This window comes from Ambystoma mexicanum, chromosome 2p (genome assembly GCF_040938575.1).
Source record: "Ambystoma mexicanum isolate Mex_15411 chromosome 2p, UKY_AmexF1_1, whole genome shotgun sequence".
Lineage (NCBI taxonomy): Eukaryota > Metazoa > Chordata > Amphibia > Caudata > Ambystomatidae > Ambystoma > Ambystoma mexicanum.
The window spans coordinates 151,274,034-151,291,217 of record NC_090923.1 but is presented as its reverse complement, the minus strand read 5'-3'; the positions used below and the strand labels follow the sequence as shown (position 1 = coordinate 151,291,217).

Below are 17,184 nucleotides of genomic sequence, written 5' to 3'. Positions count from 1 at the left end.
AATTATAAAATCAGTCTATTTCCAACTGAAGATGCTTAAACCCCTTCTTCCTTTCCTCCCAGAGGTGAGCGATCGACAGTGGTAGGCACCCTTGTTAATTCTAGGTTGGACTACTGCAATGGGCTCCGGGTAGGTTGCCCTTGCTGTAGCCCAAAACTCGGCAGTTCCTATGATTTTCTCAGTCTCCAAGTTCCGTAGAAATCTTCATTGGTTGCAGGTCCACCAGCGGATTCAGTTTAAGCTATTGTGCCTCGATTTTAGATGTATGCTTGGTCTAGCACCACCATACTTAATCTAAAATATCAAGACATACAATCCCACACGATCAATACGGTCTATGAATCAAGACCTCCTAGTAATCCCCCCCATCTAAATCTGCTCGTTGGGGGGGACAGAAGATTTTCAATGGCAGGTGCCCAGGCCTGGAGCTCTCTTCCACTTCACCTGCAGAAAATTGAATCCTTGGATGTGTTCAGGAAACAGCTTAAAATTTACCTATTTGTGTAAATTGAGTAGCTGCCACATTGTGTTCTTTCACTCTATATAGTAAAACCTGCGACTAGATGCAACTTGCTCTATGGTTCCTTTGGGATATGTGCTTTACAAATTTTAAATCAATCAATGTTGTCTCGACTGATGGACGACAAAGAGTATTCTATCAAAGCATTGATGAATTTCGCAAACTAACTAGACACAAAATGATATTTTGTATTTATTTTATTTATTGGATATTTATAAAGTACCTATACAACAAGACAGTGTTTCAAAGCGCCACAAAGCAAAAGGGAAAGGAACAAGGGAGTAAATAAACAATGGAAATGAAAATTAATAAATAATCAAAATGAAGAGCAGTCCAACTAGACTTTGTGCCATTCGGAACGTGCAAGTGCAGTGAAAGAACAGAGGGGGTGGGGAAGTGCATGAGGTGTCTGTTAGGGGGAAACAGGTAAGTGCAAGGGACGTCCCAAGTGAAGAGCGAAGTAGAGGGAAGTCAACTGCCCAACGATAAAAGCACGGCGGAAGCAAGCCGCCAGACAGGCGCGTGTGGCCCCAGAGGGCAGTGCAGGGGGTAGGGTGCTGGTGGCGACTGGGCAGATGGCCAGGACCCTATTGGACTCTTGAGGGGCCAGGTCGCCAGTCTCAGTGACAATGGGGATGGTTAGCATGGGAGGGATGGAGAGAAGGAGGAGGAGAAAAGAAAGTTTTTGAGTTGTTTAAGGAACTTGAGGTGGTCCGGTTCAAGACAGAAAGAGAGGTAGACTGTTCTAGAAGAGGGAGCCTGTGGAGGAGAGAGATCTGCCCCCAGCTCTCTTCTTGGAGAAACGTTTGATCAGCAGAGAGTTGGAGCGAGAAGAATGAAGGGATCGGGAAGGAGAATATTTAGTAAGAGGGAGCTGCAGATAGCATAGCCTCAGGCCCAGAGCCTCGAGGATGATGCAAAGGGTCTTGAATTTGAACCTTGCAGAAACCCGGGAGCCAGTGCAGAGCTTTTAGAGCTGCAGAGATACGGTCCCTGGGCTTCAGGCTCAGGATAAGTCTCAGAGCCTTGTTCTGGATTAGTTGAAGAGGGCAGAGGGAAGAAAGGGGCAGGTTGAGGAAGAGGCTGTTGCAGTAATCTAGCCTGGTGAGGGCCAGAGCTCTAGAGACATTGAGCTTCTGGGGGAAGGAGAGGAAAGGGAGAATGCCGCTGAGGAGGTGAAGTTGAAAGTGGGCCTTCTTGGCAAGGTTCAAGATGTGAGGAGTAAAGGAGAGAGAGAGGAGTGAAAAAGTGAAATATCAAAACCTCAGGGTCGAAGATGACCCTGAGGGTTCTGGCTTCAGCAGAAGGAGAGGGATGAGAGCCCATAGAGGGGGACCAGAGTGCAAGAGGGAAACGGAGAACAGGTGTCCCGATAGGAAGCATCTTAGTTTTACTGGCATTAAGACAGATCAGTGGAGGTGCACCAATACTGAATGTCAGACAGGCAGTCATGGATGATAGAGGAGGAAGAAGAGGTTGAGGGGAGCTTGAAGAAGAGTTGTGCGTCATCTGCGTTACAAACGAAATGAGGAGTGAAGGCAGAGATCAAGTGAGAACTCCTCCTTTGAAAGCCTTGTCTGCAAATTTGGTGTCTCTCCTACTGTCGCTCTCTCTCACTCTTGCCACTAGCTACAACCCCCATGGCTCAGTCTTTCTCTTCCTCTTGAAATGGGCTGACTTTACCTCTTCTCTCCTGACTTCTAATCTCCTCCTCCTTTAAAGCACACCAATATTCGATTTCCAAGCAAGGCACTAAAATGCAGCACAAATAGGTGGAGGCAAAGATTTTGAAGCACACCTCAATTCGATTTTCAAGCACCTTTTCAATTTACCCTTTTCAGTAACTTTTAAATAATATCACTTTATTTCAGGAATAAATATGTTCATAACCAGAATTATTCCACTAATGTCTCAAAGTCGGCCTTTATGAGGCAAGAATAGCAACTTGCAGGCCACAGGCCTCCTTCACCACATGACATGAGTGATATTGGATGGACACTAGTGAATACTAGTAATTGTTCAATTGCGATGTATGCCCACCAACAATTCATAAAACCACTACTCATCCTGCCTTACCCACAAAACTAAAATCCTTCTTAAAATGCTCTCTGCAATTCAAGTGCCTGTGTCAGATCATTACTCTATAGGCCACAAGCAGTTGCATTGGACTTGTACAACCTCTGACCAATAACTGCCCTGCCATACACCGCGCAGAAATTGGAGGGGTTTATGGTGCATCACTAAAAATTATACAGTGAATCCAATAATCCCCTGTGTCTGGTTCAGGCAGTTTTCCACATGGTATCCTGTACGGAATCTGTGGTATTTCTATCCTGGGTGACCAATGTGACAGAGCAGTGATTATTAGACCTGTCGCCTGACTTAACATAGTCACTCGCTTCTCCTTTCTGTCTCCGGGATACTGGGAATCAAGGTCAAGGCATGCAATAGATTACATAATTTCCTTTCATATTGTCACCAGCTGATCACGACACCAGTATAACATTCTCACATTCCTTCTTCCACTTGTGGAGGCCCTCAGAGCTCTTCCCTGCCCCCCCCCCCCCATGTTGAAGGCTAGTTCAATTCCCTTCTGCTCCCTTACTGTAATGATCTTCCACCTTTGAGTGATTGTGCAAAACTATGCCAGTAAAACACAGCTGTTATTCAAGCTGTACTGCGGGTCGTATATGACTGAGTGCACAATCTTACTAATTACCCTCCCAACAAGGATGAACCGATGAATAGGAACAGTATGGTGGTCCCACTGGAAACTGTAATTGTGGCTGTTGGAGCTCAACCCGCATTCCAGACTTAGAACCCGTGGCCTCATTGGTTAAGGAACTGTCCTCAGCCAGTAACCTCTGTGAAACCCCTTAGGTGGCTCTTTGACACTGATTTTATCATGGCATTCCAAGTGGTTGCTGTAGTGAAGACAGTCTTATTCCAACTCAAAACGTTTGGGTACATTTTTGCTATTTGCTATTTCCCCACCTTATTGCTTTCTTTTGCACCTTAGCTATCTGCCCAGTCCGGGCTGTTTATCACCTAATTGAAATGTGCGGCCCTAGCCTCACCAGGTCACCCAAATATCAAACATTTCCAGAGGGGTACAGAATGTGGCACTGCAGGGCCTGCTCCATCTCAGATGCAGAGATCATATCTCTCCCACACTAAGGGCCTGATTCATGGAAAGTTTAGCGTGGTGAAAAGTGACTTTGCACTGGTGCAAAGTGACTTTGCACTGCCAACTGCCTGATTCACAGAGCGGTGCAAAATGTATTTTTGCAGTGCAAAGTGACTTTGAACCAGTGCAAAGTCAGTGCAAAGTCACTTTGTACTGCAAAAATACACTTTACACCGCTCTGTGCATCAGGGTGTTTGTTCGCAGTGCAAAGTCACTTTGCACCAGCGCAAAGTCACTTTGCACCACGCTAAAAGTCTCATGAGTTAGGCCCAAATGTGGTACACTGGTTCCCTGTGACAAAATGTTTTGAATTTCGTGGTGTATGTATATCAGGTATTTTACAATCAGAGACCTCAGCACCTAAGTCAGGAATGTCAGAACCCCGCCCCAGTCACAACATAAAGTCATCCCTCCTCTCGTCAATTCAGCTTCCAAGAAACAACTGCATTGGCGAAGCCACCAGGTCTAGCTTTCTAAATGAACAGGGTATTTTTTATTATAAAGATTTCACTGGATAAAAACAGGCGTACCCTCATTGTATGAAAAGTCAGACCTAGTGGCTGTGGACATGCTTGTTATTATAGATTTGCAATTGAAGTCAGTTCACAATAATTGCACTTCATACTGCCTGACACCTTGCTACGCTGTTTGCAATGCACCCTTATTTGTGCTTTTGTTTCCCTCACCATCACCGCATGCTCCAGAAATCTAGCAGGTCTCATTTGCATAATCATGAGCCCTGTTTCGATTATTGGGCTCTGAGTGTTTCTTGCAATAGTTTCACACAGGAAGGCTGGCAAAGGACTGAGCAGAGAGAGTTCAGTAGATGGAGAGTCTTGTGATAATTAATGTAGTCAGTAGTTAACAGACAAATCAACATTTTCAGAAATAGTGGTAAACACGCGCTGTCTCTCTCTCTCTCTCTCTCTCTCTCTCTCTCTCTCTATCACACACCAATTCATTCTACTTTGAGAAAGACCTTTGACAGAACAAGGTACTAAAATACGTAATAAACAGTTTTAACAAAAGTTAATTTGTGAAACAAATGCCCAATCTTACAAAAACACTTTCAGGCACATTTTAAATGGGGCGGAGTGGTAACACGGAGATTAAAATAAAGAAGTAATGTCTTTATGCCTCGATTTACCTCTGTGCCCTATTGTAATGCAGTGACAAGCCAGAGTAGGGGAGCGGAGATAAGAATTCCTCTGAGTAGACCTCCTCCATATGGTCAATTTGGCTTCTTTCACACCTGCATGACATGCTCATGCCACTGTGAAACAAATAGCTTCCTATGGAATACACCTTGTTTTTGCACCTGGTCAAAACCAGGAGGTTTCCATAGACATCCATTAGCATTTAAGGTGGGGTTTACATTTTTTCAGGTTTTACTCTTTCATTATCCCTCAACCTTGCACATGTTTAGGATCGCATGCAGGAGATCCAACAGCATGCACGTGTTAATATTTGTGGACCCCTGCATGGAATTACCATTTATTATAAAATTACCTTAAGTGAGAATATTCGTATTTAATGCAGAGATCTATTCACAATATTGTATCATTACATTACAACCCAGCTCGAAGATATCATGCACAAAGAAAAGTCACACTGCGAGAATGTTCTCAGAAAGACGTGATGGCTTCACCTTTTCCACTGTGGCGGCCAAACACTGGAATGTGCTACCAAGGAAAATACGCACCCCAAGACATCACACCAAAGCATCATCAAAACCATAAGAGAACGCCTTCCAGGTCTTCCAGAATATCAACACCCCAACAATGCTTTAACCACTAAAAGCAAACGCCTCTCACCTTAAGCAACCAACAGCAGGAACAGTCATTTGAATGCGCTACTGAAATCCTAGGAACACTCCTCACCATTTGACTAACCCTCAATGTGTTTCCACCTAACTTAACCCACACAAAGTGGAAACAAGCACCCACACAGTTTTTTGCTTTTAAAAAAAACACGAAATAAACCTTCTCCAAAAACCTTGAACCCCACAAGGTTACACCTCTAACTACAGCAAACACACTCAGTCCCCGGTCAACAGACGCCCACATTTACGCACTGAACACATAATATAATGCAGAGATCAGTGTAGTATAATATAGTATAAGTTATCATTAACTACTTCAGCACAAAGCTGTCACACCTGAGGCTCCAAAGCAAAAACAATTCCCTGCACTGATGAATTCTCTATAATGACGTGTTACATGCTGCAGCTCAAAGTTGTCAAGCAGTAGGCCAATGCACACTGAAAAGAAATATCACCGAGCATACACAACATATTGGCTGGCAACCCCAATAGGGCCTATGAAAATACTGCTTTAGTCAAGCTGCAAATGCACAAAGAAAGGCATTCTCTTCAGCACAGGGAAGTTGATGCAGTGTACACGTGTCCCTTCCCAGACAGCTGTTAAACTATTTTGCAAAAGCACTAATATGCAAGAGCTCAAACTCCACAATGATATGAAGTGAACAATTCTATCAAATGTACCATTACACGCCGCATTTCAACGTTGTCACGCACAAGGAAATGAGCAATGAAATCAGTACCATTCCAAGATGGCGTCCATTAAATAACTTTCTTAAGGTATAATGGCTCAATGAATCACAAAACAGCATATCCTTATAGATTAGGAGCGCCATTATTTTATTATTCAACCATACTGTAATTCATGTCATAGGTGGATACCACAAAGCTCAGAACACATGTGCTTCAACGCCAGATATATCCCTGCACATGCCTTGGATATAGCTGATGTCATTACAACGAACGACCTACACTTCGCTGCTATAACAGAAACTTTGCTGAAACCTGCAGCTGACCCAGCCCTGGCCCTTGCCCAACCGGACCGTTACTCTATCATCAGAAGGGATAGAACCACTGCAAAAGGAGGTGGCATTGCCTTTACATCTAAAACAAACATCAACATACAAGAAATTCCCAACTCACTCTTCCCATCGGGAGAGCTATTGTCCACTAAAGTTACCATCTTTGCCTCTACCTCGCTAACCCTACATATTATATACAGACCTCCAGGCCCTACCTCATCATTTGACAAAGACATAGCCGCCCTTCTGGCCACTGACCTAAAACCTACATCCAAAGTCCTCATCCTGGGAGATTTCAATTTAGGACTTAAAGACAGCTCTGACACTCAAGCCACTACCTTAGCCAACACCACTGAGATGCAGGGCTTAGCCTTACGCTATGCAGGCCCTACTCATACTAAAGGCTGGTTACTCGACTGGCTTGCTGGTCATAACAGCACCACGTTCATTACCAACAAAGATCCTTGCCCGTGGTCAGACCATAACACAATACTTTTCACTATTAACACAGATACACAAGTCGGCAGTCCCACACTCATTGCACCTGCAACACTGAGTGGCAACCATCGCAACATCACGCCTGTCAACATGTTGCCACTGCTCACACAGATCACCACACACACAGAGAATACTGCTGATCCCTCCTCCTTAGTAGCTACCTACAATCAAACTGTGGAAGCTGCGATCAACAATGTAGCACCTCTGGGCAAGCGCAAAGCCAAACCTAAGTCACATGTCAACCACTGGTTCACCCCAGAACTTAAAGACTTACGAAATAAAAAAAAAGGAATGTAGAAAGTAATTGTGAAAAAAAAAACATCGGCCATAACCAACAACAATTTGCCACATTAGCCTCTGAATACAGAGAAGCCCCTATGCAAGCAAAGAGTAATGCCTATAACTCGCGTATAGAAAATGCCAATTCAGATACCAAAGAGGTTTTTTCAGTCCTGCGAGAATTATAAACCCCTTCTCAGACTACAGACCTTTGCATTAAGGACCAAGTCTGGTGTGAAAATATTCAAAAAGCCCTCAATGATAAAATGTCCTCCCTCCAACTAAAAATCTATACAAAAAAACAGAAAATGACTACGTTAGCTCAACCTACAATTGAACACAAACCACTGAAACTGTTCCCCAAGTTCCCCAAGTTTCAATTCCTACCCATTACCACAGAAGAGACTATAAAAATCATAAAAGGCCTTAAACCTTTGCGGTGCCAAGGGGACATCAGCCCTGCCACGCTAATCAAAGACTGTGCAGACAACTTGGCTCCCTTCATCATCTCACTTATAAACAACTCCTTCGCCCTCCAACATAGTACCAGACAACCTAAAGGAAGCCTGGGTATTTCCACTTTTGAAAAAACCAACCTTAGATCCCAATGTGCCTATCACAACGGTACCATTCCTTAAAAAAATACTAGACAGGGTAGCATATGTGCAAATCCCAAAATACCTCGAAACCCACAACCTCTTGGGCCTCCGACAATCTGGCTTCCGCCCAGGTCATGGCACAGAAACAGCCTTGGTTAACCTAAAAACCCAAATGGACCAGATTAGAGACAGGGGGGATCTAGCCATCCTGCTCCTATTGGACATCTCAACAGCATTTGATCTAGTAAATCACAAGATCCTATGCCGTCGCCTAGCTAGCGATGCCCACTTCTCTAACGACGCTATCAACTGGATTGAATCGTTCTTATCAAACCGATCCATGAGAGTCTTCTCATCCACGGCAGCCGCATGCCCACCACGGTCACTTGCAGAGTGCCTTAGGGATCCTGTGTTAGGCAGAATCCTGTGCAGTGCCCTTAGGGACCACTACACAAAATTAAGACTATAGGTGGTGATACATGTTTTACCTTTGGTACAAGCCTGTACTACTATGTCATAGTGGTAGCAGTGGCGTAGCAGCCAGGCTTATCTCAGGAGTATATGAGCAGTAGCAGAGATTACACAAAGGGACCACAATAGGTTTCAGGTAGAAAAACATAAGTACATTTATTTTTAAACCATTCGTTATAAACACAACACTTCTATTAAACTTCAATAAAAACCACACGTTAAATATACTACAACAAACCAATTCACTTTGTACAGTAAGTCTCAAGGTAAGTACCCTGTGTTGGCATGAACCGGTGTTAGGCGCAAAAACACGTTACCGCGGATACGATTGTGATCACTTTTTGACAGTTCGGTCTACTAAACAAACGCGTATCCGTGACATGAAATGCTACCGGGGCAAAAACACACTTAGCACCTGAGATACCCAGAGGGAGTTGGAGGCAAAAAATCACAGGCAATATTTTGGTTAGGCAGGCAGAATCAAGAAACACTCAGAGACAGGAGTTCAAAAGTCAAATGGCCGGAGCCAGGGTCGAAAGACACCGGGGCCAGTTGCCTAAGATCACACGGTCTAACAGTTCACGATTCAACTGAGCCAAAAGTACTTCCATATTGTCAATGTTCGGAAGCAAAAGGTATTAGAAGGAGGGAAGACAAGGTCAAGCCTCGGAAATGAAAAAAAAGGGATTCACCCAGTTTCCTCAACAGAACACAGTACCTTGTTCGAATGGTGCAGCTGGTGCCCTGGCAGTTGTTCCTGTTGGTTTCCCGCAGACCCACGATTCCTGGAGCTTCGTCGAGAAGGAGGACGTCTGAAGGGGGTCTGCACCACACAGGGATGAGGCCGGCAGCAGCGACATGGAATAAAAGGTGCGCTCCTTAAAAACAGGAGAGGCTCTTTAGGTGGCTATCCGGACCACTACAGCAGTGTGCAGCGATTTCTACCATGGAAGAGGATCCTCTGGCTGTAGAAGATGAGCTGGTTATCCCCACCAAGCACAAGGGAAGAAGACTCCGGACTGGATCTTCTCTGAGTCGTTGAGGGGCAGATAGCTCAGGACTGCAGCAGGGCTTCACCGGGATGGGGTAGTTGCAGCAGCCGTCATTCTCTCAGCTTCTCTTCGGTTCCTTGTAGTTCCAGTGGCGACTCTCTGACTTTTAGCCCAAGAAACCTGCTTTTTATGCGAAAAACCCCCATTCATGCAGTCTGGCTGTCAATCAGCCAGCAGGGGGGTTGTCCAGCCCGGACAACTACCCTGGCCAATCATGACAAAGTGCGACTTGGGTTTCCTAGAATACCCTGTGCAGGGGGTGACTACACCCCTCCCTCAAATTCAGCCCACCTAGACACCCAGGCGCCTTGAGGCGAGCTTCTGGGCAGAAGCTCGCCAAAAGACAGTGAACAAAGAAGGCAAACCTAGTTTGCCACGCAAAGTAAAACACAAGAAGGACTTTAATAAAAAGAAATGGCGAATAAACCCAACCAGAGCCAAAAGAAAGATGATTTGGTCAAGCGGGTTTATGTTCGAGGCTAATATAATAGCCAAGAACAGTACCACGTTTATTTAATATAATCGCGGTAGAAAAGTTAGGGTAGATACCACTGCCACCAGCCAAGTCTAAATGTTAAAAGAGTGAAACAATGCTCTAGGAGGTACAGATAAAAAGTGATACGAGTTAACCCTTTCCAGTACTCCATGGAAGATGGGGTGTACTGGATCGGTGGTAGATTGACCAAGTAAAGTTAATGGTAAATTTACCATTTTCTGGGGGACAGTAGTCACCTCAGAAATGGAGTCGGGGAAGTCTCAAAGACAACCCTGTGCCACGGCACTGAAGGTGCGGTGTGACACACACAAAGAAGGGGGCTACTGAGGTGGTGTACTTCAGAGTCCACAATCACAAAAACAGATGGAAACACATAGCAAAACACAGGTAGGAGTGGGGGGAATGCTCTCACTCTGAACAGGTGGAAAAAAATAAACTCCAGAAGTCCAGCAAAGCTGCTGGGGGACTCACTAGGTGTGGGAAATTAGCCATAAATGAGAATTCTCCCTAACATCCTGCCTATCCACCACGATGTACAATGCCTTCACAAAACCACACTATGATAGACTAGACAACTTGGGTGTCACATATACAAATTATGCTGATGATACCCAAATTCTAATCCCCATCACAGATGACTATGACACCAGTTCCAAAGCACTTAATGCTATCTACCTAGCCATTCAAGCTTCGATGGCCCTAAATGAGCTCTGTCCTAATGACGATAAGACAGAGATCTTGATTATAGATAGACCTTCCAAACTTAAGAGCTTCCCATCATCCTACCAAACCTTCGACATAGATGGCAATTGCATTACAGTAGCTAAACAAGTCAAGACGTTGGGGGTGTACCTTGATCCATCACTCACTCTCTCAACGCCATCACCTCGGCTTCATCTTACACCACCAAACTCATTACTGCCTGCAGATCCTACCTCACGGTGGAGAATTGCATCACCCTGGCTAAAGACCTGATCCTCTCCAGGATAGACTATTGCAATGCCATATTTGCAGGCACTTCAACAAAAAACATCAAGAAGCTCCAAATTGTTCAAAATAATGCAATCAGAGTGGCACTCAAGATTCCTAAATCAGAACACATATCTTCCACATCCAATTAGAGACCTCAAAACGTTTAATACTCTCCCTCACACAAATGTCTCTCAAACGCGGATCCTCGCTATTTGTCTAACCTGATCTCCAAATCGGAACCAGTTACACCAGCCCGCTCAGCTTACCTAGCACAACTGACCACACACAGATACAAAAGGCAAAAAGCAGGGGGATCTAGCTTCCCGGTTGTTGTAGCCAACTACTGGATGCCAAGCCCACGGAACTAAGGACTGACCCCACCCTATGGTCTTTTCGCAAAAAATAGAAAAACTGGCTGTTCGACCAGGATCTCAAAAACTATCTCCCCTACTCCAAGAAGTCCTACATCGGCCTCTCTGCAAGGTAATTTACATCTGCGTCGTCAAATGATTACGACTCGATCTTTCTGCATCATGACTATACCCATACTGTAACAGTAGCGTTCAACTGTATTGTATCACTTTGTAAATGTATGTACTGCAAATGGTATAACCAACAACTAAGCACCTCTAATGTAACCATATTCTTAACTTTATCGCCCAGATGCTTGAGGGTTAGGTGGGCTATATAAATGTAATAAATAAATAAATACATAATATAAATGTGGGGATATTGCAACAACTTTATTTTTGCCATTTTTAGGGTGGAGGGTGGACGAAACACCCTTTGGCTAGGTAACACACTCAAAAGGGGAAATTCTAAAATAACAGTTTAGTTTAGTTTATTCATTTGTATTGCGCACCAGACCCGAGGATATGAGGGCGCAGGAGCAACAAGGTTATTCGCAGTATGGTTACATGTTACAATGCAGTACAGCAGGGGAGTTGCTAGGTCTGGAAAAGACCAGGGGCTAAGCTGATGTTGTAACTGTCGGGACTGGGGGCTAGCTAGTCTTTTGGGTGAAGCTCCTGAGATTCTATCCCGGGCTACAACCAAAAGATCAGGGGCTATAGCCCCCTTGCCCCCCCTAGCAACGCCCCTGCAGTATAGTAATTACAATGGTTTTATGGATACAATGCAGTAAATACAATGGATAATAGATGATTGAAGAAGTCATGAAAAAGTCAAAAGTTTAAGGATTTACAAACATACATATTTACAGGTAGGGAGCGGTGAGGTGGGATGAAAGGAATTAGCTGTCGTCGTTCTTTATCCAGTGTATGAAGTTACGTCTAAAGTGTGTGTAGGTTTGGGGTGTTCTTAGAGAAGGTGGTAAGGAGTTCCAGTGTTGTGCTGCTTTCACCTGGAAGCTGTTGCCACCCATTTTGGTGCGTTTGAATCTGGGAACTGTGAGAAGATTAGTGTTGGAGGTTCTAGTAGGTCTGTTGGAGGTGTGTTTACTTATTCTATCGACTAAGTAGCGGGGGCAGCGTGGTTGAGGCATGTGTGTGTTAGTGAGGCTACTTTGAGCAGGATTTTATCTGTTGGAAGTGGGAAGTGGTAGTTATAAAAGAATACCAGTGAAGGTCTACGTTTAAATTATATGGGGCCTCATTACGGTCCTAGTGGTGCGCAAATAAGGGTGTCGGTAGCAACGTACCAGCACCCTTTCCGGAATATCAGACTCCGAGGTACAGGGGCCGTTGCTCAGCAGGTCTGACTTGTCAAGGGCACAGGCCCCTGCAGGCATGGTTTTCACAGAAGCACCAGCACCTTTACAATGTGCCGGTGCTTCCGTGTCCCGATTCAAGTAGAGTCCTATCGGACTTAACGGGAATGGGGACTAACACTTTCAGCTGCCCGATAGCCCGGGTCGCCGGGACTTGTATGTCCCCGTGGCACCAGGATATCAGGTGGTGGAACAGTGTTTCGAGTTCCGTGGCACCCAGTCGGTAGAACCAGTAGGTTACCACCGAACGTGGGATGAGGCCGGTATCTAAAGTGCAATGTCCGTTCCCTGAGCCAACTCCCAAACTCCAGGGGCACCCACACCCAGGACGGTGTCCTTCAGTTTACACACAGTTTCAGGGATATTTAAGTTTCTCAGCACACTTCTTGGTCTTTGCCTTTGCACCATGGCTGCTGGGATGCCATGTAATGGATACTGGGGCAATCCCCGTAACTTACTCCTCTTACCCTTGGGGTTATTTTCTGTATGTTTGCATATGAATTCCCCTAGCTTTAGGGGTCCTACCAGGTAGTTCCATCCTTCCCACCCGCTGCCTTCGTACATCAGTGCTTGCAAGCTTCTTTAGTGTGGTTGTTTCCTTTGCAGCTGCCTTTGACTGTGCCTGAAACCCAAGCTTCTGTTCTCCAACTTCTCAGTTATGTCTTGGATCCTCCCACCCACTGGGCGCTGCTTTCTAGCAGGCTCTTGATTAAAGCCTGTCCTTTTAACCAGTCCTTTTTTATGGCGTGGCTGTGCCCTACAACCCCTAAACCAGCCACCATTACCCCCTAAAAATAGTTAACTGCTCTCAACCTAAAAAGATAGGGAGTAAAATACTCAACAAAATAGGAAAGGGAGACTGCCCTCCTTTTCCCATCTACATTGTTCCATGGATATGTTCAGATCAGTGGTATGAAAGGATCTCTAATTTTATAATTGCCTGATATAATAAGGCGCTTTAACGTAAAATTGCATTGTCTCATTTGCATGAATGTCTAGTTGCAAAGAGGTATGGATTGCAAAGAGAGAACTGTTTCAGAATACAAATGCACTTTAATTTGCTAAAAAATACTCTCATATTGTGTGTATGCCCTAAACATCCTTTTACTGCTGACTTATAGGGTAAGATTCTCCCACTTCAATCCATATCTGGATTTCTAGTGTGGTTCACTTGGTTTAGCCACTGCCTCTTATGTAATTTTGGTACCAACTAGCCTATTTTGCTTGGCCAATATACGTTCCTCTAGTTCTTCTTCCATTCCTTCTCCCACTAACACATCATTCGACCACTGGAAAAGAAACGCCCTAGCATTCTTCAAGTTACGAAGCTTGAGCCTATTTTTACAAGTGTGCTATAGGAGTACAGCTCTGGCTGCTGGGTCCCTTTTTCTCTTAGTATCTAGGTTCATGATGGGCTCTCTCCGAACTGTTTCACCTCTTCCCCATGTGTCTGGTCGCTAGGTATATTAACAGTTGTGGATGATTCAATAATGAGGCTTGGACTGTGTTATTGTCCCATGGTCTGAGCTGACAAAAGGCTGACAGTCCTTAAAACCCTACCTAAAACAAGGTTAGGGTTTCCTTAGCATGCCACTTCCTCATTCAGTGGCATGATGCCTTTGGTGACTGTGTGCGTTATAGGTTTTTATCCATACTCATATGCATACCCCGGGTACTGTCGCCCATGTTGGGATCAGACAAGGTGGCAGTGCCATGGAGACCCCTCGTTTCGGATGCTCTGACTTCCCAGTTAATGTTCGGATTCATTGTTCTGCTTTCATTGCCCTCATGATAAGTGTGAATGTTCTCTGCATTTTCCCTGGTTGTTGCAGAATATTCATTAAGCCATGGATCACGTTCTATGCGAGAGCTTGAACATCTGCCATGCACTCTTTTGTTAGTCCTGCTGCATGCATGGAATTGAGAACGAGTTCCGGATGGACATACAAAGCTCCTGCGTGCATTGCTTATGTTGGGATGAGTGTATTTCCTACAAGAGGACTTCTGTAGTGGATGCCGGAAGCTCCTTACCCTCTTGTGGTGTTGGTGTAGGATGTGTAGCATGTGCGCATGAGGACATCCAGGATGTGTTTGGTGGGTGGACTGTGATACACTCCTAATGGCATCATGGCACTAAACAACTGATGCTGGAAAGAGGGATTTACTATTATTAAGACCTGCAGACACCATGTAAGGAAGGGTCTTTAAATGCTTCCTGAACATTATATATCCATTATATGATGTTCTTCCGTCCCAAATGATCCAGGCATCAAGTCCAATATGGTGGAGTCGTGGAATGTAAACAAGCTTATGCTCCAATTTAAAGCTCGAGTTTTAGTATTCAGAAGGTTCTGGTCACAGGAACAGTGTCCTAGCAGATGTATATTTTCGAAAGGAATGCTGCTCGTTTCAGATAGCATCTAGAATTTTACACATGCACCAGTAGGCAGCCAGTTCTATTGCCTCAGTGCATCTGTGGCGGCAGATCTCCTGGCAGTATCAAGGGTGTCCTGGCTAGGGCATTCTTGCATTCTTGATGTGGAGGGTGTATCATGTGTCTGCAATTTCTTCTGCATGCCATACTTTGGAGTGGGCATGAGGTTATATATCTGTTTTGGAGGTGGAGTAGGGATTGGTACATTACTGCGTGGCCGAATTGATCAAAGGAAAATCGGTCGCAATTCTTTGGTCAAATTGTGCCACATATATATGTGGGGAGGTGGGTTTAGGGTAATAATTATTGCACAGGAGTTACGAGGGAGTTGCGTGGAGGTCTCCCCCCACATATATGTGTGGCAAAATCGACCTATCAAAAAAAATGTATTCTACCAATTCTTCTTCGATCAATTAGATTCAATGTAATCAACCCAAACCGGTGGAGTGTGGGTGGTGATGAAAGGAATGTGGACAACACCCTGTGGGTTGGAGGTGTATGAAAGTGGGGGTGTACTGGTTGTTTGCTTGTGTGGATGAAGACTGGGATTGGAAGATGTTTGCATATGGTGTGATGCACATACCGCTGGCCTGTGCTTACCAGGTCCTAACAGGACCAAATGGAATTACTCTGGTCTTTGCTGACCTTTGCTTTGGATGTCTGGGCAAGAGTTGCCTGGGGATCTAAGAGTTAAGAGCTGGGTGGAGGAAATAAGTGGGAAGGATAATCAGTGATATTGTGGTAGGGAAGGCAGAGGTCACATGACCTTGATCTGCTTGCACGAGCTGACCAATTGGAAAAGAAAAAAAAGTCTAGAAATCAGATTAAGGGTGCAAAGTGAGGGTCGGGGCAGACAAAAAGTGCAGGCAAGTTAGAATCTATAGTTGTTTAGGGCATATGACAATCATGATACTGGGAGATTTGTAGCAGCGTGGGAAGGAATGAATTGAGTGCCATTCATGCTGCATTTGGACTTACCTCAGCCTTCTTTCTTTTTCTTTGGCTTTCTCTGCCAACTCCATCTTTTCCGGTGGAACCTTCTCCATGTTATCTAACAAGTCCAAGAGTTGGTTCTCGATAATTGCCAGCATCTGAAGGGTGCTTAAACTGGCCTGGCTATCTCCTATGCATGTGTGGTACACCTGTGTCACCTTTGTGTTCAACGCTTCCAGCATCTTGTCCTACAGGAAGGAATAACAACGATTCATTAGAAAGTCAGCCTTTACTGCCCTAGCTTGGTGACAGCCAATAGACTCAGATGTAAGTAACATGGCTAACATGGTGCTACCCCATAGCCAGTAATGAAGCAGCAAGATCAGGCACAAACGGCGAAACGGTGCTTGTGCAGAGTTCTAGAAAATGTGCCTAAAAGTTGCAGTGGAAGGTCACTCTAAGATCAACACTGAAAAGCAGAATTAAGGGAGACTTGGGGGGTCATTCTCAGGTGGGGGGTAAGGGATACTGGGCACGGTTAAGGAGACCGGTGCCGGTAATCCCTTACCGCTCAATTCCGAGGTCCCTTAGCGGGATCCGTAAAGGACGTGTGGTCTGACCACATGTCCTTTACGGGTCCCGCTAAGGGACCAGGGCGCTATTAACGGGCCTGCTATACACGAGCCCGTTATTAGTGCCCTCCCCATTCCCATTGAGCCCTATGGGGGCTTAAATGGGAATGGGGAATGGTTGGTTCAATGGGGATTTACCGGTAAGTCCCCATTGAACTAGACCGGTGCCGGACCCGGTATTGGAGGCAGCCATGGCGCAAATAGCGCCATGGCTACCTCCAATCTCGGAATGAGGCCCTTGGTCGGCAAATTGAATACCCTTTTTCTTGTAGAAAAATAACTTGAAAAAAGTTTGCAATTAACTTGGCAAAAAGGTGAATTTCAAAGAAAAGTATAAAAAAAGCAAAAAAGACAAATTTAGGATTCTCATTTCTTTTATACCAAATGAGAAAAGAGGTATTTTCAAGGCTTTCCAAACGTCAGAAATAATGTCTGCATTATGGAAAAAAATGTTAAAGTAAAACTGATATTCAGAAAAATAATCAGGCTAACGCTGTGCACCCAGGTTCATCAAAGCCCAGACATAAATTTAAAAATAAAC

At 44.8% G+C, this 17,184-nt stretch overlaps 1 protein-coding gene across 1 annotated transcript in view; it reads right to left on the bottom strand.

Annotated features, from left to right (window-relative positions):
• CFAP100 (cilia and flagella associated protein 100) overlaps positions 1-17,184 on the bottom strand; it is a 260,512-nt gene that overhangs the window by 61,389 nt on the left and 181,939 nt on the right. Inside the window, exon 14 of the mRNA XM_069643397.1 lies at positions 16,057-16,259. Coding sequence (XP_069499498.1) covers positions 16,057-16,259 — 203 coding nt within the window. The remainder of the gene's footprint in view (positions 1-16,056; positions 16,260-17,184) is intronic.